This window comes from Triticum dicoccoides, chromosome 4B (genome assembly GCF_002162155.2).
Source record: "Triticum dicoccoides isolate Atlit2015 ecotype Zavitan chromosome 4B, WEW_v2.0, whole genome shotgun sequence".
NCBI classification, from domain to species: domain Eukaryota; kingdom Viridiplantae; phylum Streptophyta; class Magnoliopsida; order Poales; family Poaceae; genus Triticum; species Triticum dicoccoides.
Genome location: NC_041387.1, coordinates 108133949 through 108161606, shown reverse-complemented (window position 1 = coordinate 108161606; position 27658 = coordinate 108133949). Strand labels below are relative to the sequence as shown.

Below are 27658 nucleotides of genomic sequence, written 5' to 3'. Positions count from 1 at the left end.
CCCAAGTCAGACGCAAGGGCCACAACATTAGAGAGAGCAACAACTTCTGCCCCAAAGGCATCATGTATATGGTCTTGCATGCCCGGCCTGGCGGCCACAATGGTTGAGAGACTAGAACGCAACTGTGGGTGGAGTGTGAGTAAACGTGGGGGCAACTCAAGCAAGCCAAACTCTAGCCTCGCCCAGCCAGGATGGCTGTTTGGTGTAGTAGAAAAAAGCTAGCTTTGCCTAGCAAACTGGCCTGCATGGGCTAGAAAATCCATGCCCGGACAGGTGAGCCGTGAGCCGATTTGGCTCGCCTCCGTCGGCAAGAATTGATCACAACCTATTAAGCAAGTAACTGCCGTTGTGAACGTGGTTTAGTGAAGGCTAGTCAAATAAACCAAACAAGTAGCCTTGCTCATATGAGCTATGCCTTAGATGAGCTAGAATCCTATTGCCTGGCTGGGCATGTTTAGCTAGAGAACCAAACACACCCTTATTGCTAGTGGTTTGCTAAGTAGCCAGATGTCATGATAAAAAAAAGTGGAATTGCCGTTGTTTGAGAGGACGAAGGAGATATGTAAAGTAAATGTATAATGTTTTGAGGACATGTTTGATTCATGGGCACACATTGCCAAACTGTGGCGTAAGGGTTTGTTTCACTGCCACGGTTATGGTATGCCACACTCCCTTAGCTGTATGTCTTACCTCTCGTATACACATACATATTCAAATCTTGTTACATTTGTCGTGATCAATTTGCTCACAAATTTATTTACCTTGAGTTGTGCTAGTAAGAAAAGATCCCACACTTTCCTCCTCCTCCTGTTGGCGCAGCCACCGGTCCACCCTATCTTCGATGGCTTTTGGGCCATGGAGGTGTGAAGGACCTCAGCCCCCCGCTGGCGCGAGGGACCACGTTATGTCTCCCGTTCTTGTTAGGTTTAGTATCTTGGGTGGGGCAGTGTGGCGGTGGCGATGTCCTTCGGTAAGAATAATGTCTCTCACGTTCTATCCCGTCTCGATGGTGCTAGCGTCGTTGGAGGGCGAGTGAAGATGTGTCTCTATCGAATCTCGTGGGATTCAGTCGGTGCTGGTCTTCGGTGGATCTGTTTGGATCTGGTTTTCGTTCGTATTCGTTTGGGTGTTTACAGGTTCGATCCTTCGATCTATGACTTTCTTCATTGGCGATGATTGCTGCTCTGGTACTTTGGTCCTATGGGGCCTTAGCACGACGACTTGCCGGATGTATACTACAACAAGGTTTGTTTGACTCCAGTGAGGGAGGGGCGATGACGGTGGCACACCTTCGGCTCGTTCCAGTGCTTATAGTACCTAGTTGTATTTTTTATTACCTTTGGTATTCTTTGTACTGACATGATCGAAAATTAGAAGTTTCTCACCAAAAAACATGAACAATACGTCATATGTGGATGGGAATGGTTATGTGATTTTGCTGAAAGCGTGGAAACATGTGCCAAAATTGCTAAAGCGGCCTATTTCTTTTTAAAGTAAAATGCACCATAAATCCTAAAACTATTAGAGGTGTGTCAGTTTAGTCCTATAATTTCAAAACTGCATTTTTGGTCCTAAAACTATTGAAGGTGTATCAGTTTAGTCCTATAACTTCGAAACTGTAATTTTGGGTCCTAAAACTATTGAAGGTGTGTCAGTTTAGTCCTATAACTTCGAAAGTGCAGTCTTGGGTTTTAAAACTATTGACTCCTATAACTTCGAAACTGCAGTAATCTTGACGTAATCAAAACCTTATGCTGAGTTCCGGCGTATGTCTTGAACCCAAAATTACAGTTTCGAAGTTATAGGACTAAACTGACATACCTTCAATAGTTTTAGGACCCAAAATTACAGTTTTGAAGTTATAAGACTAAACTGAAACAATTGTACTCCTAGAAACACAAAACAATTGTACTCCTAGAATAATCTTGACGTAACCAAAACCTTATGCTGAGTTCCGGCGTATGTCTTGACACTGAGATCATGTCGACGGCGCCGCCGGCTCGAGCAGGCCACACTCGAAGTTGGTGTGCTCGAGGAACGGCCCCAGCCTGACCAACCTCGGGATGACCACGCCGTCCCGCGCCGCGCACACCAGCGGGTTGCCCCACTGCACGAGCGCACCGACGAGCCCCGCGCGCGCCGTCAGTGGGAACACGCGCCCCCACCTCTCGCTCTCGTACCTGCGCAACGCCTCGCCGGCGTCGTCGCCCGCGAGCACCGCGGGCGCGAGGTGGCGCGCCAGGACGACGGCGTCCTCGAGCGCGCAGCACGCGCCCTGGCCGAGGTTGGGCGTCATCGGGTGCCACGCGTCGCCGACGAGCACCACGCCGCCCCTGGACGCCGGGGGCGCCAGCCCCGGCCAGAGCCAACGGTCCACGAGGGGCGTCTTCACCACGGCGTCGTCCGGCGTGCTCCGCATGACGGCGACGAGGTCGTCCGGCCAGCCCCGCACCAGGCCCAGGGCCTCGCTCTTGAGCGCCGCGCCATCCGTGGTCTTGGGCCCTGCCATGCCAACGCCAATGCCAATGCCATGCAAGATCAGTCCAAGCAACTTGATCAAACCTCGCCTTCTCATGTCAATATGTCATATCAAAATGAAGTACCTGGGGTTGCGCTGTTGAAGCAGATGAACCAGTAGACTTTGGTCGGGGAGACCGGGACGAAGCCGGCGCGGACGCCCCGGCCGTAGATGTAGTTCACCTTGGACTCGAACGGCTGCCCGCCAGCGTAGTCCGCGAGGCCACGGAACGCCATGTGCCCCACGTACCGGGGCTCCGAGAACCCCATCCACCTCGCGATCGGGGAGTTGACGCCGTCGCAGCCCAGCACCACTTTGGACAGGAGCCGCCTCCCGTCCTGGAGCTCCAGCAGGGTGCCATCGGGCCCTTGGCCGGCGATGGATTTGAGCCTGGACGAGAAGGAGATGGCGCCCGGCGGGAGCTTGGAGGCCAGCGCCGCGAGCAGCGCTCCCCTCTCTACCGCCCGCACCTCCTGCCTGACGCACACATCAATAGTTAAAGCAGAGCAAATCGATACAAGAACACAAGGCAAGTGTTGAGGCAGACATACCCGGGAGCCTCTTCCTCGAAGGAGAACTCGCGCAGGTCACGACCGCCCGCCGACGACCGCATCCTCATCCTGCGATCAGCTGAAACCTCGCAATTTAAGCAATGGACGCATGAAGGAAGGAGAGAGGAGAAGTGCTAGGTAGGTGTACCCCTGGACGCGGAGGTACTTGGCCCGGAGCTCGTCGACGACGCCGATGGAGTCCAGCACGCGCCACCCGTTCTTGAACAGCGTCAGCGACGTGCCGCCCGCGCGCAGGGACGGGCCCTGCTCCAGCACGGTGGCGCTCACGCCGAGCCGGCGCAGGGAGAGCGCGGTGGCCAGACCCGCGATGCCCGCACCCACGATGACCACTTCCTCCGCCTTAGCAGAGGAGGAGGACGACGACGCAGAGACGGCACCCCGGCGACGGCCATGATACGAATCGGAACAAGGGTGACGCGCAGGGGAGGACACGAAGGTGCTCAGCGGTGCCGGTGCCATGGCAACGACGAGCATTTCTTGGACAGGAGCTGCGGACCGGAGCAGTGAGCCTGGTGGTTTGTGGGTCTCGGGTTCGCAAAGCTTAAGAATTTGGAGCCACACGTCCGGCAACAAGATTCAGAGACAGGAGACAAGACACGTCCACCACCTCGCTGCGATCCAGAAACTTTGCGTCTCAGAGATTTACTGCGAATTTCAGTAATCAACTTTAGCATCGCTCACTCCCCTCAAAAAAAAATACTTCAGCATCACTCACGTCCTAACCCAATAAGTTAAATATGTGATGTTGTAATAATTTATATACAACAAAAGGTGTAATCAAAAGGATAATTCATAAGTCGGACATGAAACACATTTTTTGAGTTTCCCGTTGTGTGCCCTAACCTGTGTTGTATATATATATATATATATATATATATATATATATATATATATATATATATATATATATATATATTTCTAAATGCCAACATGTGTTGTATATATATTAGTACAACATCGCCTAACCCTTATCCAGCTATGGATGGTGTTCGTGTCCTTTTCAGTTTTCACGTCCTAAAGGCAAGAGCTCCTACCTCCTAGTTGGTGTGTGGGCCGAAATAGGACGCGAGCAAGATGCACCGTTGTCACACTATCTCTACTATTCATCCCTCTTCTCTCTTGCCTATCTCACCAATGACATTGATGACATTCAGACTTGAGGAATATTTTGATGATCAACAAGTAATAGTGAGCCCTAATATCTTCTACCTTAAGAATTATTTCTTTCCAATAATCACTCACTTTTAGTTAGTCTATCTGATAATGTATTCCTAAGATCTGGCAAGCATGAATATTAAATTATAACAGTAACAACAAGCAACAACAAGTAATTATAATTTGTGCTCATCTAAAAAAAAGAATTATAATCGGTGCTAGCATGCATAGCATCCAGCCAAGGTTTTATGTTTCGTTTTGCAAATTTTACTGCCCTTGAATGAAATGGGCGAATTTTGGAATTTTGAACTTTTTTCGGAAAATCTCGGATGAAAAGGACAATTCAAAATTCAAATTTGTGGATGAAAAAAGCAAAAGTATAAAAAAACAACCAAAATTGTACAATTTTTTTCAATCCTACAACAAAACTAAAGCACAGTCAAACTGAACAACACGAATCCCTTGATTGATATACACCCACGAATAACTCTGAACAACATAAATACCCCAGTGCTTACTACTCATCTTGGTCTGGTTAGTACTTAGTAGTAGTACATCAATCCCAGCAGGAAGGCACGCGCATGCACATCACATTCTGGTCCCGTTCCAGCCGCCTGGATGCCGCATCTAGCACCTTCCAGAGTTCCAGTTCGTACAGTTTTGATTAAAAAAAAGCAACATGCACACCTAGAAATCCCCACCGACGGCCCACTGTGTGCCTCGTTTCTATCCACACAGCGCCGTTTCTCTTATCCATCCGCTTCGCCCCCATCTTCCTCCTCATGCTACTTCATCGCCTCCACACAGCGCCGTTTATCTTATCCATCCGCTCCACCCCCATCTTCCTCCTCATGCTACTTCATCGCCCAAAGTAGCTCGTCCTTCTCTTCTCCATCCACTAACACCAGCCAAGCGCTGCTCTCCTCTTCTCGCCCGCGGTGGCTAGGCAGCCACTTCCTGGCTGGCAGCGCCGACGTGTTTGCTGCAACAGCTGGGGCGGTGACATCGTGCTCGTCGGTGCACCGGGGCAAGGGCGGAGTCCCCGTGCCGTGGTGGTGTAGCTCATCCCGATTGGTGGCTGCAGGCAACGGAGCCGGTGTGCAGTGGCTCGGTTGCTCGCCAGATCTGGCGGCCGACCATATGCCATGCCAGCGCGCGCGGGGGCTGTGGCGGAGGCGCGGTAGGCAGGGTGGTGTTGCTCGTCTGCCGGTAGGCCCGGATGTGGGAGTGTCGAAGTTGCCTCCGGTGAAAGCTCCCACATGACTGTACCATAGACATCCAAGGCTCTCTCCTTCTTTAGGATTATTAGCTCAAATGGCAATTTAACTGAGACCTTTCTTTCCATTATGCGTCTCTCCTCTTTTTGTTCATTTCGATTGGTGACGCATAATACATGCGACAGGCACCTCTCATCCTCTCTTTGTTGGCTTGTTGATCTTGCAACGCATGAACGTATATAAGTTTGTAAGATTTCATGTAAAAGAGCAGGGTGGGACTATTAATAGAGATTTGAATTTTTAGCACAGGCATGAGAAAGGTGCAGGTCCTTGACACCAGCACCATTAGTTGCGCCGACCTGGCTAGGAGGTAGAGAAGAGAAGGTGGACTACGCTAGGGATGGCTGGAGGTGGAGGACGTTGGGAGATGGAGGGTGGCGGAGCGATGGGATTGGGGGAGTAAATTACACACAAGTACCACAATTCGGGCATTGGAAGCAGATTGGTACCAAGATTGGTAATTTTTACATGTCAGTACCAACTTTGAGGCGAGACGTTATAAAAAAGGCTAAAACAGGCTAAAACTGATGTTTATACGTATTGACGGGAAAACTGACCAGTTGGGCCCGTCTGTCAGGTGCTGACGTGGCATCTTTTTTACAAAAAACCCTCTTGCTTTATACTCCTATAAGAGCTTTTTTTTTTCGTTAGTTATTTCCACCATCGATTTGGACTCGTTTGAAATTTTGCGTCGGTTTGAACGAACAAATAAAAGAAACGAAAATTAAATCCCGCCAAGGATTCGAACCGCCGACCTGCTTTTCCGCAGCGACGCGTGCTAGCCACCCAGCCAGAGCATCGCTCGCGACACAAAGCAGGCGAAGCTCTTTTTATACTAGCTCAGGAACGCTGGGCCGGCCCACCCAGGCCTGCAATTTTTTTTTCGTTTCACACTTACCTGGCGCGCGTGTTGCGGCTCATTCATGGGAGCTCCTAGTCGGCGCTGTTAGGCCGGCCCATTTGTTTTTCCCTTTCTGCCAGAAACTGCAAAAATTTTACGCAGGTAACAAGAATTGAACACTAGACCTCACGAACCAATTCCGGGTGCGCCAACCACTACGCCATGGTAAGACACGTGCTTATCATCTTCGTCGGCTTCCTTTTATTCTTTCTGTAGCTTGCGAACCTCAGACCCTTCCGCAAACTGTTTTTTTAATCTTTTTTTCTCTTTTTATGTAACGGTTTTGTTCGCCTTCTTTCTTTCCTTTTTTGCTAAATACGTGCACCTTTTGAAAAAAAATCAAAGATTTTTTTTTTCAAAATGCACGAGTTTTTTAAAAATTTGAAAAAAAACCATTGGTTTTTTTAAAAGTTCATCAAATTTTAAGAAAGTTCATCGCATCTAAAAAATGTTCATCAAATTTGAGAAAAGTTCATTAAAACTGGAAAAGCTTCATCGAATCGGAAAAAAAGTTCATCGAATCTGAAAAAAATCATCAATTTTGAAAAAAAACATCAGATTTGAAAAAATAGTTCAACGGATTTTAAAAAAAGTTCATCAAGTTTGGAGAAGTTCATCAGATATGAAAAAAAGTTCATCGGATTTCAAAAAAAGTTTGTCAAACTGATTACATAATTTCTTATTTTATACTGAACATTTTTAATGCATGATGAACTTTTCTTTAGAAACGGTGAACATTTTTCTTATAATATGAACGTTGAACATATTTTGAATGCAAATTGAATATTTTTGTAATATATGTTGAAATATTTAGCTCCTTAATAATACTAATATGTAATCGCAAAAAATATATGTATTAATATTCATGATTAAAAAAAACAGTAAACCAGTGTGCAGCCTCGCTGGGTCAACCGCCGGCCCAACGTCTTTGGGCTAGTATAAAATCGGTCTAGCCTGGAGTACGTCGTGAGCGCTGCCGTGGCCGAGTGGCTAGCGCAGCCACGGGTCGGCGGTTCGAATCCTGCGCTGGATTCAATTTTGTTTTGTTTTATTTATTCGTTTAAACCGACGCAAATATTCAAACGAGTCCAAATCGATGGTGAATGTTACGAACGAAAAAAAAGACTCTTATAGGAGCAATTTTTTTCGAAATAATTGGGCATTTATGTGATTACGTACAAAGAAATGGGGCTTTCTACAAAAAACATGCCACGTCGGCACCCGACAGGCGGGCCCAACCGGTCAGTTTCCCCGTCAATACGTATAAACAACAGTTTTAGCCTTTTTTGTAACGTCTCGCCCCAAAGTTGGTACTGACACGTAAAAATTACTAATCTTGGCACCAATCTGTTTCCAATGCCCCAATTGTGGTACTTCTGTGCAATTTACTCGGATTGGGGAGACAGCGCGCGGCCGTGGGGGTGGAGCGCTGGAGTTGGAGATAGGATTAGGAGGCAGGGTCGAGCGGTTGTTTTTTATCTGACCTGTACCGGTTCGATTGACTTATTTTTGGATTGCGGGTTGATTTCCTGTAAACCAAGGGGCTTTTGTGCAAAACAACCACGGCGGATGACCAGAAACCCTACGTGCTTTATTATTAGGTAGAGATAATCCCTCGGTTCACCCTAAAAAAACAACCCCTCAGTTCAGAAAATAGTAATTAAAGAAATATAATGCCTACGAGCACATCACAAAACATTTTCGATGACAAGCTTAGTTCCGTGAGGATGACCACTTTAGTTGACAAGCATGACATCTTCACGCTTCAATTTATTATTTAATAAAAAATTGCCGTGTGTGTCTACTAACTTTCAATCCTTGCATCACTAGAATTGTTATCGAAAACGTTCGATTTGTCATGTGCTCGTACCAAACGTCAGGAATACTTATCATTTCCGTAATTAAAAGCAGAGGCATTTCCCTTCTCCAGTTCTACTTACGATTTACTAGTTATTTCTCTCCTTACTAGTCAATGTGTACGTACAATGCACGTTAATTTAGAAATATATTAAGTGCATGCGGATATTAAGTAGGATATTATTTGCATGTTATTATGTGATTAGTACTATATTAGGCATGAAATTAACTGCACACTAAACATGTTGAGCGCTCAACATTGAAGCAGTCTAGGTTGTTGGATTGACATGATTTGATGACCGAGATTAATTGAATCTGCCCCTTTGGGTCTTTTTATATTGGTATAGATGAAATGCGGAGCTCGTCTGAGATGTCAATCAATCTAAGAACAACAGTTAAACTCCCCTGCTAGGTTTATCTTATTTCAGACAACTGCACTGAGGTGGCAGCAGTTACACTTACATCAAAGGAAACGCATAAGCCATACAGGTTCAGGCAACACATTCAAGTGCGGTTATTAACATCATCACACATCACGAAATCTAATCATCGACTCGGATAGCCAGACCGGGACAAGCTCGAATTCTGAAGAAACGAGGCATCATCAACAAGTAGAAGTAGATGATCGTGCGAATTCAGTTCTCGTAGATCCAAGGGTGGAGGTTGCTCTTCCATTCGGCCAAGCCTCCTGGGAACCACAGAGCGATCTCCTTCTTTCCGTTCTCCACAGAATCACTTCCATGAATGACATTCCTACACAGCAGAAAACTGAGTTCAGTCTAGGGAACCAGTATTATTCGTTAAGTTTCGATCAAAGCTACAATTAACACCTCCTTCTGCCGCATTGCAAACATAGACAATTGATAATAGTTGTGAAAACTCAAGACGGTATTACTACTCACTACTCGCATACTCCACACCAAGAAAAAAAGACATTGAAAGTTGAATAAAAGGGAGTTCAGTGATCAATGTACAAACAACATTTGCTCACCTGCTAACCTCCACAGCATGGTCACCACGGATGGTGCCAGGAGCTGCCTCCCAGGGCCTGGTGGCCCCGATGATCCTTCGGCCAGTCAAGACAACATCCTTCCCCTCCCACACCATGGCCACAACAGGGCCGGAAATTATGTAATCCACCAACTTGGCAAAGAAGGGCTGGGCAGAGAGATCGGCGTAGTGCTGCTGCGCGAAGGATTTCTCCACGTTCATAAACTTCATCCCTGGATCATCACATTTCCAAACAATTTATAAGCACCAAAATAATTCAACCAGTGATATTTGATGGGCTATTGGACGTGTGAACCATCCAAGGCAATAATTATAAAAGCTGAACCGAAACAAGTTTCAGATGAGCTCTTCTTTTAACATACGTTTCAGATGATGTTTGCGGTTTCTTTCCCATTCAAATCCTTTTTTTAACAGATATTTTGTGGCAACAACAAGTAGCCATTAGCCATGTAACAAATAGTGTATCTCATCGAGGGCCGCATTTATAAAAGATTGTGACAAGCTGTCCATGTTTTAAGCTATATCCACATTTAGCAACGAAAGGAAAAACCAGAACCTGCCAATTTGTAAAATCTGGCAGCGAGGTGGTTTATTTCAATTAAATTCAACCTGTCAGTTACACAATGAAATTAGCTTAGTACTATATTTTTTTGTACCAATTTAATGCATGGTGAAGATATCATTTGCTTGTGCACTTGTGTTATTGTGGTCATACTATTAGTGTGTTACATTATCGACTCAAAGCCAATAATATCTTTCCTCCTACCCAAAAAGGGCAATAGCATATTTATGCATTGCAAAAGCACTAACTTTTGGAAGGTGTAAAAGCACTACTTCATCTCTGCCCAAAATGATTTCATGTTCCAACTGAGGCATGCCCCAAGTAGTTTCTCACGAAAAAAAAAAGAGAGTTTGATTTTCGAATTACTAATAAATAACCACTTTTATCTCTCTGTTATAACTTACTACTCCCTCCGTCCGAACTTTATAGATACATCTCTTTTTATCCATTTTGATGACAAGTATTTTCGGATGGAGGGAGTACATAATACGACCAAAAAGCAGATCCGAGTGGCGAAATTAATTGTGTAAGCCAGATCAAGAAACATAAACTGATGAATTAGGGAGAATAGGGGTTTCTGGCCATACTGATCAGGTAGGAACAAAGAACACTCCTTACCCTTCAAGTAGTACCCTTTCTTCTCGAATCGGCTGATGATATCCCCAATCTGCAGAAGAGAAGTTGTAAACACGAAACCAATGATTAGAGACGGTTCCAGTAACGCGGAGCAGAAACCGATCGCGAGATTCAGACAAGCACGCAGGTGTGGTTCCTTGCAGAGACGGGGGATGGGGTTTACCAGGCCTCTCTGGACGCCGTCGGGCTTGATCATGATGAAAGTCTGCTCCATGGCGACGCTGATCGGGGAGGAAGAGGCTCGCGGAAAAGGCGGACGCGATCGATCACGCGATGGGGAAGGAGAGGAGCTGGGGATGTGGAAGGGGTGGAGAGGCCTCCCCTGTTTTATATGGGATGTTGGGGTGGTCAGTTATGTTTCTGGATACGGACGCTGTGAGTGGGGAGTGGAAGGGAAAGCGGCGATTTATGTGGGCATTGTTATAAGTCGATCACATATGACAGAGTCAATGGCCGGCCCGTTTAACAGCAGATCACTGATTTTTGTCATGGGAGTAGGAGCCCAGCCCGTGTAGCGCGATCTGCGCATCAAGGAAAGCCAGGCGGGATTAAGCGAAGATCCAACGATGGAACGCCCACAAATCCAGATCTGACGGTCAGAAGCGTTGATGGACTGAGAGGGATGAATCAGTGCAATTTTTTTAATGTCTCCATGTAAAATTCTATAGTGGTTAGGACTTTTATACACGACGGCGTTAACGACTTTTAAAATTCTTCTTACGTCTTATTAGAAATTTCTCTTAAAATAAGGTCAAGCACTGTTATATTAGGAAAAAAAAGCTTAGCACAAAGAACGTGTGATTGGCCATTGTTTCTTCTTGCACTTGCTCCATCTTTTTTATTTTGCAAGCGGAACTTCTAATCTATTCATCATTGTAGAGAACATCAGAAGCAATAAAAATTGCATCCAGTCCGTAGACCATCAAACCTATTTATGATGCCTAGTCAACATACAAATGAAACACTATGGCATTTTTAGGATCTCAAGAAGCCTTCATAAACCCGACATTTTGAACCAATTAATACTTAATATAGATTAATTTCCCCTCAAATGTATGAATAACATTGATTCAATATATAGAATCAGTTATGACAGACCGACTTACTTACCGCCCTCTTCTCCTTCGTCGGTGTAGGTTCTTAGACGGCCCACAAGGAAGTGTTGTGCTTCTTTTATGCACTCGAAAGTTGTCGCTTTAATCAGCCTGTTACGGGTTGACGAGCCCCAAAGCAAACTGTCCGTCCTTTGAGTAAATTAGCAATTTTTAATTAATCTAATACATAAATAGATCATGAACATGGCATTGATAGTATTAAACTCGTACTGATATCTAACCATGTAGGCACGGACTACGCAAATAATAGATGTATCTACGTCAAGAGAAAATATGCACAACACACTAATAACCAGAAGGGGGTTAAACGAATTGTACCCTTCAGTTGGCCAGTTGGCCAGTTTGAAGTCGCGGCAGTGGCCGCAACGGTAGCTTCCCCAGCTGCCTTCTTGTCAGCAGCAACAACAATGTTCCTCTCGACTTCAGTGCACGTGGTGATGACGAGGACGTAAACGAAGTAGCGGACGAAGATGAACAGCGATGAGTAGTCGCGTCACAAACGCTTCCCAAAAACCTAATCGCCCTTCTCTCGGCGCAGGTTCACAAAGGACGGGGTTCTAGAGGCTTGCTCTCCCATCCAGCCGTGCACACGGTGGATGGGATGAAGTCGCTGGAAGCAACACAGTGAGCGAAATGATTGTAGGTGGTGTGCCCTAGGAAGAAAATGTGATCTGATCTGGGTAGCGGATAGGTTTGCCGATGCCTCCAATATATAGGCGCGGTCGAGTAGGGAGACGTGGACTGGGCTCACGTCCAAGTCATCAATAGCCCATAATTCGACATCTCAGATTCATGGTGCGTTCGTTAATGACTTGTAATTAATGGCTAAAGAACTATCCGTTCCTGATCTACAAAAATTAAGCGTTCTGATGACATAGGGTGGAACTTGGCTTGATCACGGAACACGACATGACACACGCACGGACGAGACATGGCGCAGAGGGCGGCAGAGGAGGAGCGAGCGGGAACCACTCCTCTTTTCAAACTTCAATAGCATGTGGAAGAGGATCACTTTTGAAGGGTCTCAACTCTCTTTCACTTGTGATGTGAGACTAAACTTTCAACCACCTTGTCATGACACCTGCATGGGTCCTTAGAGTTTTCTTAAATTGTTGGATGGGCCTATACTTCAACACCCACATGAAGATACTCAATACTCTAATGGTCTTAAGGAAGTGACTATACTGATACATTTGTATGACAATCACCTACATAGTTTATGCTTGGCTAGATTCAAGGCCCCTGATTTGCCATTGCTGGCTCACTGCCATGTGGGACCAGGTAGCAAGTCTGCCAGAATAAACAATACTGTGTATGTGATTTTTGTCCTGGTTCGGAGGCCGTGTAGTGTATGGTGACATGGTATTTATGGGCTACTTTATTCTTTCATTAAGGTTAATAAGGTGTTACAATGCCACTGCTCTGTGCAGCTATCGGTGTTTGATCCCAACTGCATCATGTACTAAGAAAAGAATAAACTTTCACAGTGTTAAACATAGAGGTACACGTATCATGATAATTTGGCCTCCTAATTCCTAAAAATAAACAGCGCCCATCAACGATAAATATAGAACACATGCACCGACGAGTGTGCGGCTGTTGCGGGCGCGGCGGTGCGCGCCAGACCATCTAGTGCTAATAATAATGTGACAATGTGTTCTAGTACTATATCATTCCACAAGACATCATTATATCTAACAAGAAGTCTAGATATGTATACTAAAACTAGATCATGAAAGGCGCGTGTTGCTGTGCCCGTCTTATGGTAATAATAAATTTTAGGGTTGACACAATTGTGCGGAAGCATTGTATGTAAACTTTAAATCTTCTAGTATTATAAATAATTTTGTGTAATTTCATTTTTACCTGGAATTTAAAGCAATGTAGTAGTATTAGGCTTATGCTGTTGTCATTACAATACAACGATTGTTCAAAGACCTTGGTGAACAACAATGGTTCAAATGAAAAACAAGTCATCTTAAAGACTTAAGCATAATAAAAGTTGAAGCCAGAATTTTATTCTCCGCTCAGGTTTAGTGCCAAAGGTTATTAGTACCAATGCAGTACGGCTCTAGATTCCTTCTAAATTTTTATTGGCCAAAATTTAGTACATGATGTTCAACCACTTAGTTCCTTTCACTGTTTCCTCTTTAGTATCTTCTGAGCAGTCCAACATGCATTTTCTGGAGATGGTTACATTGGAACTCTTGGGCACCTTATTAAAAACATCAGTAGGATAGTTCTTAAATTTATTAAAGTGGAAGCGCCAAAAATTCAATGTAAATCTGAGAAAGAATATCTAACATAAATTAAGTAAAATTAAGAAATGAGAGATATTGGTTTGATTCTATCACTGCCATATTAGTTGAATCACCTTCTCTTAAAACATGTCTCTTTCTCAAGTTATGGAACTTCATCACTTCCACTGCCAATCAGAACCGTATTGACAACTGAATTATAGTACATTATCCTCTAACCAACAAATAATTCATCATCGGCCATCATTTTGTTTCAGCATGAGCTATTTTAAAGCAAGCAAATATCAGTGACTAAAGTAATGCAAGCTCTGTCCTTAGACAGATGTGCCATGCATGTTAAATAATTAAATACCCAGCATGAATCGAGGTAATAGTTTCATCTAATAATGAAACTAATGAACTTATGGCCTATTGCCAAGTAGCACGATCAGTCGTATCGATTTTGTCATATCTTCTCAAGAGTGACCATGAGCATCACAAATACTTATGCATTCACAAAATCACATCAAATTAAGCTACTCAAATTTCGTCATTTCATCCCCAAATCTAAATATCAAACATAAATGCTACTACATTGATGTCATGTTTGAGCAAGCAATTATATGATATTCCAAATGCTTATGCAGTTCCTCGACCTAAAGTGGAAGTGGGAGTTTGTTATGTATGACAAAATAACTTATCTCCCAGCCATGGCTTATGTTTTTATAGCAAGTGGCCATCTAATGTGTACACATCTGAGTATCCTTTACAAAGTTTAAAGTAAAACTCTATATGCCATATGATCTCCTTTGGATCTGTAGACTAAAGATCAAACTAATAACCTGCTATCAAACTCCCAAAGACTAAAGATCAACCTAATAATAAGTTACCAAAGTCCTAGAGGGTAGAAAACACTATACGTACTTGTCCAAGAATATTGACATGGTATGTGGATGAATCTTATCAACCAACAGTCCTTTGTGTCGTGTTACTCCTTAGCTCGAATATCTACTATTGGTGGCCACCTTCTCCTGTCATATCCCAACAGAAACAATCCACCAACTGACTGAGCAAACCTAAACTCACAATTCCCAACCAATATTGAAGGTGTGATCGATGCTTTACTCTCATCACGGCGAGGTCGGTGAATTGTATATGGCGCTTCAATTGTATCCACTTCCTATGGAGGCATAGAACTCCATGGGACTGCAGCCCGACAGCCTCCACACCATACTCATCATCCAGACGCTACATGCATAACAGAAAAAATAAAACCAAAAGGATTGAAGCCAATGAGATCGTGGATATATACAGATCAAGGCGGGGAATCACACATTGATAGGCCAAACCACCTTGAGGCCTAATGCCAGCAACAGTAACAGAAGAGATGGCCAAGCTTCTTTTTCATTCTGCCGCCATCAGTCTCAATATTTTTTTTCTTTGAGGGACTCCAGTCTTTCCAGCACGAGTCAACTATGTGCGGGACGAATATGGGCCAGTTTCATCTTGCAAAGCAGTGACCCGTTAGCAAATCAGTAGCTACTTCGACCATCAAATCGGCCAGGTTTACCAGAAGGCTTTATATCTGACCAACTGCCCCTGCCACTAACTGTCTAAAAATGAATTTATTCAGTCAGAAGAAGAACATTATCAATTGATTTAACTTTTTATTTGTATTATGCTAGCATAGAGATCAAAATAATGCTGATGGCTAGGAAAGACAATACCTCTTGCTTAACCAATATAGTACCTGTAGAGGATAAGAGGGTGCCAACTTGGTACTGCAAACTGAACAAGATTGTTAAAATAGCATCACCATGCAGCAGAAATCACATGACCATTTACTCCAATGCAAGCATACAAACAATTGCAAGGAGTGTCACCTACCTTGGCTTTGCACGGAGTGCCATGAGGCCGGAGGTGTCGACGCCTAGCCTCTAGCATCTGCACCTGCTATTAGACAAAACATATGTTTATGTCTCGAATTTAGTTGCCGGAGGCCCGGATTGGCAACCGTAGCAAGCACCTACTCTATACAGTATGTTTTTCTAGGATGAGTGAAGATGGTTTGAAGTACAGTGGTAAAAAGGCATGGTGGTCAGAGGGATGGTGGTCGTCGTCGTTGCGGAGTAAGTTGGTTGTTCCTGAAATGCGGAGAAACATGAGACTTGTTGACTCACTACGCCATGGCTACCAGCATAGTACAGTTCAGTTAGTACAACAAATTCAAACACCGAAAACTGATACCAGCATGGTCGCCGAAGCTTGAGCGCCATGGACGTCGCGCCCCTCGTCAAGCACTACGCTGCCGCACTTCGAATCAATCCAGGTGGAGATCGACACCGACGGCACGCCGCCCCTGCTTCCAAGACGTTTCGGCTCGCTGCCGCCGCCGTCACCGCTAGAGTTGGTTAGGGTTAGCGAGCACTCTAATCGCCCACGACTGATTGGTTTGCTGCTTTTCAGATCAGGGAATGCTCCCTCGCTTCGGCCTGCTATGCGATGGGCTATCCGGCCCAATTAACCACGTTGGTTCAAAATAGTTACAGGAGTAGCTGCCCTCAGGAAGCTGCGGGGACGGGAGCAAGGAAAATTCTACTGCACATCCAACGTCTAGAGACGGACGTATCTTGAAATTTGACAGCTCCAAAGGCTGATGGCATGAGGGAGCTCCTAGGGTGCCCAGTTATAATATTCTTAAATGATTATCAACTGCACACAATATACTTCAGTTCAGAAACATAAATGGTACAAATTTTGCAAGCATGCAAACTGAATATTCTGAATATGAACGGAGATGCATTTTTTTTCTTTTGCTAGAACTTATGGAAGCAATACGAACAAGTCAAAGAAACTTCCTAGGTCAGTGCTCTTGTAATGCTTGAGCTGAAAATCACTTTAATCCCCAACCTGACTTGGAAAAATGGAAGGGAGAAAAGGCACATTATCCATGCAAGTATTTTTACACATTACAATTAATTCAGCTTAATTAAAACTAATCAAGAAGTTTAAATGTGAGTAGAATATCAAATTAAAGGCTAAAGTTAAGTGCATGAAGAAACATACTAATCATGGGGTTTAGATCACCCAACAGCCCAAAAACGGTATGATGAGGGTGGATCACCAAAGTAAAATCTAATCAGCATAAACTTCAACTGCAATGTATTAAATTAGCATAAACTAATACTACATATATGGAGAAGAATTGATATTTTGGCAATTTAGAAATACTCATGACCAAGTGCAGATGATACACAAATTGTAAATTGAATAGAAATCGTGATATAACACATCATAAGAGGTAGCACCAGTCATATATAATATTCCGAAAAAGGCTTTCGTACCGCTTTATATATAAAGCAACGATCAACAACAACCCGATACAAGCGCACAACATCACAAACACATGCACAAACCCAAGGCAGGATACATAAACGCTGAGTGCAGCAACATCACCCCTGGCACTACAAGAGCAACCGAGGGCTTCAACCGTGAACACGCTACCGCGAAGAGATGAAGCCGCATATGACGAATCGTGGGCTTTAAGGCAGCGCCTTCAGGAAGGTTACGACACTGGAGCGCCGCCACTCCCCAATCCAAGGACCAGAGTTTCCCGGAGCAACATGCTGGGCAATGAGATCCACCATGAAGCCTTCAACAAGAGAAGGAGCTTCGCCGCCACCGGTCCGTCCGAAGATGGAATATGTTTTCACCCCAGCCAACACTCACCGCAATCGAACGCCACATCCCAGCTACCATGCCGCCATGGGGCCATGGCCACTGGGCAGCATCGAGCCACGGTCTTGATAGCATCATGTTTACCTACTGTTATTTATAATGTTTTTATTCATACTAATGCTTTTTGGAGTAATTCTAATACCTTTTCTCTCATAATATGCAAGGTTCACACAAAGAGGGAGAATACCGGCAGCTGGAACTCTGGACCTAAAAAAGCTACGTTGGGCCACCTATTCTGCACAACTCCAAATGAGCTAAAACTTCACGGGTGTTTTTATGGAACATATAAGAATTATTGGAGCAAATAACTACTAGAGGGGGCCACCAGGTGGGCACAACCCACCAGGGTGCGCCAGGGAGCCCACCTCCGGTGCCCCTCTTCTGGTATATAAGTCATTTTTACCTAGAAAAAATAAGGACAGGACTTTCGGGACAAAGCGTCGCCATCTCGAGGTGGAACTTGGATAGGAGCACTTTTGCCCGGCAGAGCAATTCCGCCGGGAGAACTTCCCTCCCGGAGGGCAAAACCATCGTCATCATCATCATCAACAACTCTTCCATCTTGGGGAGGGCAATCTTCATCAACATCTTCAACAACACCATCTCCTCTCAAACCCTAGTTCATCTATTGTGTTCAATCTTTGTACCGAACCTTAGATTGGTGCTTGTGGGTCACTAATAGTGTTGATTACATCTTGTAGTTGATTACTATATGGTTTATTTGGTGGGATATTATATGTTCAGATCCATTATGGTATTTAATACCCCTCTGATCTTGAGCACGATTATCATTTGTGAGTAGTTACTTTTGTTCTTGAGGTCACGGGAGAAATCTTGTTACAAGTAATCATGTGAACTTGATATGTGTCCGATGTTTTGATGGTATGTATGTTGTGATTCCCTTAGTGGTGTCATGTGAACGTCGACTAAATGGAACTTCACCTTATTAGGGCCTAAGGGAATGCGTTATGGAGTAGTTATTAGATGATGGGTTGCAACAGTGACAGAAGCTTAAACCCTAGTTTATGCGCTACTTCATAAGGGTCTGATTTGGATCCAAAAGTTTAATGCTATGGTTAGATTTTATCTTAATACTTTTATCGTAGTTGCGGATGCTTGCGAGGGGGTTAATCATAAGTAGGAGGTTTGTTCAAGTAAGAACAACACCTAAGCACCGGTCCACTCACATATCAAATTATCAAAGTAGCGAACACAAACCAAACCAACATGATGAAAGTAACTAGATGAAATTCCCGTGTACCCTCAAGAGCACTTTGCTTATCATAAGAGACTGTTTTGGGATGTCCTTTGCCTCAAAAGGATTGGGCTACCTTGCTGCACTTTTGTTACCGTTACCGTTAGTTGCTCGTTACAAATTACCTTGCTATCAAACTACTCATTACTTATAATTTCGGTGCTTGCAGAGAATACCTTGCTGAAAACTAATTGTGATTTCCTTCTGCTCCTCGTTGGGTTCGACATTCTTATTTATCGATGAAGGAAATATGACCCAGAGGAAATAATAAAGTTGTTATTTTATATTTCCTTATTTCATGATAAATCTTTATTATTCATGCTAGAATTGTATTAACCGAAAACTTGATACATGTGTGGATACATAGACGAAATACCGTGTCCCTAGTAAGCCTCTACTAGACTAGCTCGTTGATCAAAGATGGTTAAGTTCCCTAACCATAGACATGTGTAGTCATTTGATAAACGGGATCACATCATTAAGAGAATGATGTGATGGACAAGACCCATTCGTTAGCTTAGCATTATGATCATTCAATTTTATTACTATTGCTTTCTTCATGTCAAATACATATTCCTTCGACTATGAGATTATGCAACTCCCAGATACCTGAGAAATGCCTTGTGTGCTATCAAACATCACAATGTAACTGGGTGATTATAAAGATTCTCTACAGATATATTTGAAGGTGTTTGTTGGGTTGGCATAGATCGAGATTATGATTTGTCACTCCGGGTATCGAAGAGGTATCTTTGGGCCCTCTCGGTAATACACATCATAAGAAGCCTTGCAAGCAAAGTGATTAATGAGTTAGTTGCAATATGATGTATTACGGAACGAGTAAATAGACTTGCCTATAACGATATTGAACTAGGTATGAAGATACCGACGATCGAATCTCGGGCAAGTAACATAATGATGGACAAAGGGAATAACATATGTTGTCATAACGGTTCGACCGATAAAGATCTTCGTAGAATATGTGGGAGCCAATATGAGCATCCAGGTTCTGCTATTGGTTATTGACCAGAGAGGTGTCTCGGTCATGTCTACATAGTTCTCGAACTCGTAGGGTCCACACACTTAACGTTCAATGGCGATATTGTATTATATGAGTTATGTCATTTGGTGACCGAATGTTGTTCAGAGTCCCGGATGAGATCATGGACATGACGAGGAGTCTCGATATGGTTGAGAGGTAAATATTGATATATATGATGATAGTATTCGGAACCGGAAGTGTTTCGGAGAGTATCGAGTAAGTATCGGGTCACCGGAAAGGGTTTCGGGCACCCCCGGCAGAAGATATGGGCCTATTGGGCTAAGAGGGGAAATGCACCAGCCACAAAGGGGCTGGTGCACCCCCTCCCCATATGGGCTGGCCAAATTGGAGAAGGAAAGGGGAAGGAGGAAAGGAAAAATGGAATAGGATCCCCCCTTCCCCCTCTTCCCTTCCTACTCCGAATAGGAATAGGAGAGGGGGGTTGGCTGAATTGGGAGAGGGCCCCAAGTAGGATTCCTCCTACTTGGGGCCTCCCCTTGGCTTCCTCTCCTCCCCCAACCTATATATATGTGGGGGGCGCCCCTAGAACACACAACATCAATTGTTAGCTGTGTGTGGCGTCCCCCTCCACAGTTTACACCCCCGGTCATATTCTCGCGGTGCTTAGGCGAAGCTCTGCGGGAATCACATCACCATCACCATGTCGTCGTGCTGACGGAACTCATCTACTTCCTCAACACCTTTGCTAGGTCAAAAGGACGAGGGACATCATCGAGCTAAACATGTGCAAAACTTGAAGGTGTCGTACGTTCGGTACTTGATCGGTCGGAGCTAGAAGAAGTTCGACTACGTCAACCGTGTTGTCAAACACTTCCGCTTTCAGTCTATGAGGGTACGTAGACACACTCTCCCCCTCTCACTGCTATGCATCTCCTAGATAGATCTTGCGTGAACGTAGGATTTTTTTTGAAATTGCATGCTACGTTCCCCAACTGTGGCATCCAAGCCAGGTCTATGCGTAGATGATATGCACGAGTAGAACACAAAGAGTTGTTGGCGGTGATCGTCATACTTCTTACCACCAATGTCTTATTTTGATTCGGCGGTATTGTTGGGTGAAGCGGCCCGGACCAACCTTACATGACCATGTTCATGAGACCGGTTCCACCGACAGACATGCAACTAGTTTTGCATAATGGTGGCTAGCGGGTGTCTATTTCTCCTACTTTAGTTGAATCGAATTTGACTGCGGCCGGTCCTTATAGATGGTTAAAACAGCAAACTTGATAAATCACGGTTGTGGTTTTTGTGCCGTAGGTAACAATGGTTCTTGCTAGAAGCCTGCTACTTCTTGAGCTTGTGTTGGTTTTTCCTTGAAGAGGAAAGGGTGATGCAGCAAAGTAGAGATAAGTATTTCCCTCAGTTTGAGAACCAAGGTATCAATCCAGTAGGAGACAATGCACAAATCACCGAATACCTGCACAAATAATCAAACAAACTTGCACCCAACGCGATAAAGTATTGTCAACCCCTTCACGGTTACTTGCAAAAGTGAGAGCTAATAGAGATGGATAAACGACAAAGTAAATATTTTTGGTATTTTTGGTTTATAGATCATAAAGTAAAAGATTGCAAGAATACTAGATTGGAAACTTGTATGATAGAAAAATAGACCCGGGGGCCATAGGTTTCACTAGAGGCTTCTCTCAAGATAGAAAATAATACGGCGGGTGAACAAATTACTGCCGAGCAATTGATAGAAAAGCGCAAAGTTATGACGATATCTAAGGCAATGATCATGAATATAGGCATCACGTCTGTGTCAAGTAGACCGAAACGATTCTGCATCTACTACTATTACTCCATACATCGACCGCTATCTTGCATGCATCTAGAGTATTAAGTTCATAAAGAATGGAGTAACGCATTAAGTAAGATGACATGATGTAGAGAAATTAACTCAAGCAATATGATGAAAACCCCATCTTTTTATCCTCGTGGCAACAATACAATACTTGCCTTGCTACCCCTACTGTCACTAGGAACGTACACCGCAAGATTGAACCCAAAGCTAAGCACTTCTCCCATTGCAAGAAAAACCAATCTAGTTGGCCAAACCAAACCGATAGTTCGAAGAGAATTACGAAGATATCAAATCAGGCATATATGAATTTAGAGAAGATTCAAATAATATTCATATATAAGTTGATCATAAATCCATATTTCATCAGATCTCGGTGAACACACACAAAAAAGTATTACATCGAATAGATCTCCATGAACATCGAGGAGAACATGGTATTGAGAATCAAAGAGAGAGAAGAAGCCATCAAGCTACTCGCTATGGACCCGTAGGTCTGTGGTAAACTACTCGCGCTTCATCGGAAGGGCAATGGTGTTGATGTAGAATCCCTCGACGATCGAATCCCCCTCCGCAAGGATGCTGGAAAAGGCCCCTAGATGGGATCTCACAGGTACAGAAGGTTGCAACGGTGGAAAAGTGTTTTTGTGGATGCCTCTGTTGGTTTGAGGATATATGGGAATATATAGGCGAAAGAATTAGGCCAGGAAGTGCACGAGGGGCCAACAAGGGTGGGGGCGCGCCCTACCCCCTGGGCGAGCCCTCCATCCTTGTGGCTGCCTTGTGGCTCCTCCGACTTCATCTCCAAGTCTCCTGGTTGCCTTCTGGTCCAAGAAACATCATCGCAAAGGTTTTACTCTGTTTGGACTCTGTTTGGTATTCCTTTTCTGTGAAGCTCAAGAATAGGGAAAAACAGGAACTCGCACTGGGATCTAGGTTAATAGGTTAGTCCCAAAAATAATATAATAGCATACTAATGCAGATAAACATCCAAAACAGATAATATAATAGCATGGAACAATAAAAAAATTATAGATATGTTGGAGACGTATGAAGCATCCCCAAGCTTAATTCCTGCTCGTCCTCGAGTAGGTAAATGATAAAAACAAAATTTTTGATGTGGAATGCTACCTAGCATATTTATCCATGTAATTTTCTTTATTGTGGCATGAATGTTCAGATCCATAAGATTCAAAATAGAAGTTTAATATTGACATAAAAACAATAATACTTCAAGCATACTAACAAGGCAATTATGTCTTCTCAAAATAACATGGCCAAAGAAAGCTTATCCCTACAAAATCATATTGTCTGGCTATGCTCCATCTTCATGACACAAAATATTCAAGTCATGCACAACACCGTTTCATCCAAGCAATTGTTTCATACTTTAGTATTCTCAAACTTTTTTAATTTTCACGCAATACATGAGCATGAGCCATGGACATAGCACTATAGGTGGAATAGAATATGGTGGTTGTGGAGAAGACAAAAAGAGGGAGATAATCTCACATCAACTAGGCGTATCAATGGCCTATGGAGATGCCCATCAATAGATATCAATGTGAGTGAGTAGGGATTGCCATGCAACGGATGCACTAGATCTATAAGTTTATAAAGCTCAAAAAGAAAAACCAAGTGGGCGTGCATCCAACTTGCTTGCTCATGAAGACCTAGGGCGATTGGAGGAAGCCCATCATTGGAATATACAAGACAATTTCTATAATGAAAAATTCCCACTAGTATATGAAAGTGACAAAATAAGAGACTCTCTATCATGAAGATCATGGTGCTACTTTGAAGCACAAGTGTGGAAAAAGGATAGTAACATTGCCCCTTCTCTCTTTTTCTCTCATTTTCTTCTTCTTTTTTTCTTCTTTTTTTCTTTTCTTTGGCTTCTTTGGCCTCTTTTTTTTGTTTGGCTTCTTTGGCCTTTTTTTCCTCACATGGGACAATGCTCTAATAATGATGATCATCACACTTCTATTTACTTACAACTCAAGAATTACAACTCGATACTTAGAACAAAAATATGACTCTATGTGAATGCCTCCGGCGGTGTACCGGGATGTGCAATGAATCAAGAGTGACATGTATGAAACAATTATGAAAGGTGGCTTTGCCACAAATATGATGTCAACTACATGATCATGCAAAGCAATATGACAATGATGAAGCGTGTCATAATAAACAAAACGGTGGAAAGTTGCATGGCAATATATCTCGGGATGGCTATGGAAATGCCATTATAGGTAGGTATGATGGCTGTTTTGAGGAAGATATATGGTGGGTCTATGGTACCGGTGAAAGTTGCACGGCACAAGAGAGGCTAGCAATCATGGAAGGGTGAGAGTGCGTATAATCCATAGACTCAACATTAGTCATAAAGAACTCACATACTTATTGCAAAAATCTATTAGTCATCAAAACCAAGCACTACGCGCATGCTCCTAGGGGAAGGGTTGGTAGGAGTTAACCATCGCGTGATCCCGACCTCCACACAAAGGATGACAATCAAAAAAGACCTCATGCTCCAACTTCATTACATAACGGTTCACCATACGTGCATGCTACGGGAATCACAAACCTCAACACAAGTATTTCTCAAATTCACAATTACTCCACTAGCATGACTCTAATATCATCATCTTCATATCTCAAGACAATCATAAGGAATCAAACTTCTCATAGTATTCAATGCACTTTATATAAAAGTTTTTATTATATCCCTCTTGGATGCCTATCATAGTAGGACTAAATTTATAACCAAAGCAAATTACCATGCTGTTTAGAGACTCTCAAAATAATATAAGTGAAGCATGAGAGTTCAACAATTTCTATAAAATAAAACCACCTCCGTGCTCTAGAAAGATATAAGTGAACCACTAGAGCAAAATTCCCTAGCTCAAAAGATATAAGTGAAGCACATAGAGTATTCTAATAAATCACGATTCATGCGTGTCCCTATCAAAAGGTGTGTACAGCAAGGATGATTGTGGCAAACTAAAAAGCAAAGACTCAAATCATACAAGACGCTCCAAGCAAAACACATATCATGTGGTGAATAAAAATATAGCCGCAAGTAGCATTACCGATAGACGAAGACGAAAGAGGGGATGCCTTCCGGGGCATCCCCAAGATTAGGCTCTTGGTTGTCCTTGAATATTACCTTGGGGTGCCTTGGGCATCCCCAAGCTTAGGCTCTTGCCACTCCTTATTCCATAGTCCATTAAATCCTTACCCAAAACTTGAAAACTTCACAACATAAAACTCAACAGAAAATCTCATAATCTCCGTTAGTATAAGAAAATAAATCACCACTTTATGGTACTGTTGTGAACTCATTCTTTATTTATATTGGTGTAATATCTATTGTATTACAACTTTTCCATGGTCCATACCCCCCTTACTACCCATAGATCCATCAAAATAAGTAAACAACACATAGAAAACAGAATAGTCTGTAGTAATCTGTAACTCTCGAATACTTCTGTAACTCGAAAAATTCTAAAAAATTAGGACGATCTGGGAAATTTGTGTACCAGTCTAGAGCAAAAAGAATCAGATCAAAAGCATGTTTCAATAAATTCCAGGAAATTATTTATTGCGCACAAAAGTTTCTGTTTTTTAGTAGGATCAAAACAATTGTCACTGTAAGCTATCCCAAAGGTCTTACTTGGCATAAACACTAATTAAAACACAAAACCACATCTAACCGGAGGATAGATGAATGATTCAAAGCAAAATAGGAACAAAAAGCAAAGAATAAAAATAAAATTGGGTTGCCTCCCAACAAGCGCTATTGCTTAACGCCCTTAGCTCGGCATAAAACACGAATAGATCTAGGTAGTGTCATCTTTGGTATGCAATCCATAAGTATCTCTCATAATAGATTCATATGGAAATTTAATTTTCTTTCTAGGAAAGTGTTCCATGCTCTTACTTAACAGAAATTGAAATCTAATGTTTCCTTCTTTCATATCAATAATTGCACCAATCGTTCTAATGAAAGGTCTACCAAGAATAATAGGACATTTAGGATTGCAATCTATATCAAGAACAATGAAATCTATGGGCACATAATTCCTATTTGCAACAATAAGAACATCATTAATACTTCCCATAGGTTTCTTAATAGTTGAATCCACAAGATGCTAATTTAAAGAACAATCATCAAACTCACGGAAACCTAACACATTGCATAAAGTTTTTGGAATTATGGAAATGCTAGCACCCAAATCACACAAAGCATGGCACTCATAATCTTTAATTTTAATCTTAATAGTAGGTTCCCACTCATCATAAAGTTTTCTAGGGATAGAAACTTCCATTTCAAGCTTTTCTTCAAAAGATTGCATCATAGCATCAACGATATGTTTAATAAAAGCTTTGTTTTGATTATAAGCATGAGGAGAATTCAACATGGATTGCAAAAAGGAAACACAATCTATTAAAGAACAACTATCATAATTAAATTCCTTGAAATCCAAAAGAGTGGGTTCATTGCTACTTAAAGCCTTAACCTCTCCTATCCCACTTTTATCTTTTTGCATCAAGATCTAAAAACTCTGAAACATTGGAACACCTTTTAACTAAAGTTGACTCATCTCCAGTCCCATCTTTATCAAAATTTATATTAGAAAACAAAGATTCAATAGGAGTCACATCAATCACTTTAAGATCTTCATCATTATTTTCACGAAAACTAGAAGAACACGCTTTTTCAAACAAAACTCGCTTAGCACGCATCTTAGCGGTTCTTTCTTTGCACTCATCAATGGAAATTCTAATGGCTTTGAGAGACTCATTAATATCATGCTTGGGTGGAATAGATCTAAGTTTCAAAGAATCAACATCAACAGAAATTCTATCCACGTTCCTAGCCAAATCATCAATCTTGAGAAATTTTTCTTCAATCAAAATATTGAAATTCTTTTGCAAACTCATAAATTCTTTAACGCTCATATCAAAATCACAGAGAATCTTATTAAAATTTCCATAAGAATTGTTGTAGGAATTACCATAATTATTAAAGGAATTACTAGGAAACGACCTAGGATTAAAGTTACCTCTATACGCGTTATTACCAAAATTGTTAATACCAACAAAATTCACATCCATAGAGATTCATTATTATTCTCAATAAAAGTGGATAAAGGCATATCATTAGGATCAATAGGAGGATTCTTACTAGCAAATAATTTCATAAGTTCATCCATCTTTCCACTCAAAACATCAATCTCTTCAAATGCATGCACCTTTTTACTAGTGGAAGATCTTTCAGTGTGCCATTGAGAATAATTAACCACAATATTATCTAGGAGTTTAGTAGATTCTCCTAAAGTAATTTCCATAAAATTACCTCCCGTTGCCGAATCTAAAATACTTCTAGAAGCAAAATTCAATCCGGCATAAAAAATTTGTACAATTATCCACAAATTCAAACCATGTGTAGGGCAATTTCGTATCATCAATTTCATCCTCTCCCATGATTGTGCAACATGTTCGTGGTCAAGTTGCTTAAAATTCATAATATTGTTCCTAAGGGAGAGAATCTTAGCGGGAGGAAAATACTTAGAGATAAAAACATCTTTACACTTGTTCCACGAATCAATACTATTTTTAGGTAAAGATGAAAACCAAGTTTTAGCATGATCTCTAAGCGAAAACGGAAATAGTTTCAATTTAACAATATCATTATCCACATCTTCTTTCTTTGCATATCACACAAATCAACGAAATTGTTTAGATGGGATGCGGCATCTTCTCTAGGAAGGCCAGAAAATTGATCTTTCATAATAAGATTCAGCAAAGCGGCATTAATTTCATAAGATTCCGCACTAGTGGTGGGATCAATCGGAGTACTAATAAATCATTATTATTGGTGTTGGAAAAGTCACACAATTTGGTATTCTCTTGAGCCGTCGTGACAAAGCAAACAATCCAACACACGAGCACAC

General features: G+C 42.5%; 2 protein-coding genes and 1 long non-coding RNA gene across 7 annotated transcripts in view; all 3 read right to left on the bottom strand.

The window, feature by feature from the left end:
• The window catches only part of LOC119295319 (monooxygenase 3-like), a 4822-nt gene extending 1208 nt beyond the window's left edge, over positions 1–3614 (bottom strand). Inside the window, exons 1-4 of one of the 3 annotated variants that reach the window (XM_037573723.1) lie at positions 3218–3614; positions 3070–3138; positions 2604–2995; positions 1942–2502 (exon numbers count right to left, since the gene is read on the bottom strand). In XM_037573723.1, the coding sequence (XP_037429620.1) occupies positions 1979–2502; positions 2604–2995; positions 3070–3138; positions 3218–3564 (1332 nt within the window). In that variant the 5' untranslated portion in view covers positions 3565–3614 and the 3' untranslated portion in view covers positions 1942–1978. Of the gene's footprint in view, positions 1–1465; positions 2503–2603; positions 2996–3069; positions 3149–3217 lie in introns of those variants that run through there. The other 2 variants (XM_037573721.1, XM_037573724.1) reach the window with 2 other exon arrangements.
• A 5043-nt stretch (positions 3615–8657) lies between these two features.
• Positions 8658–10862, bottom strand: LOC119295318 (nucleoside diphosphate kinase 1). The gene is made up of 4 exons (XM_037573720.1): positions 10653–10862; positions 10472–10520; positions 9272–9503; positions 8658–9033 (listed from the first exon to the last, which is right to left on the bottom strand). The coding sequence occupies exons 1-4, from the start codon at positions 10701–10703 to the stop codon at positions 8916–8918; spliced, it is 450 nt and encodes a 149-aa protein (XP_037429617.1). The 5' UTR covers positions 10704–10862; the 3' UTR covers positions 8658–8915.
• Positions 10863–14560: 3698 nt separating this feature from the next.
• On the bottom strand, positions 14561–16204 carry LOC119293430. 3 transcript variants are annotated; one of them, XR_005143051.1, is made up of 5 exons: positions 16089–16204; positions 15729–15985; positions 15194–15629; positions 14967–15089; positions 14561–14872 (listed from the first exon to the last, which is right to left on the bottom strand). It is a non-coding gene; the product is annotated as an uncharacterized LOC119293430 (long non-coding RNA). The 3 variants fall into 3 exon arrangements; XR_005143053.1 differs by lacking the exon at positions 16089–16204 and having other exon boundaries at positions 15194–15454; positions 15569–15629; positions 15729–15774; XR_005143052.1 differs by lacking the exons at positions 15729–15985; positions 16089–16204 and having other exon boundaries at positions 15194–15454; positions 15569–15649.
• Between the last annotated feature and the right edge of the window lie 11454 nt (positions 16205–27658).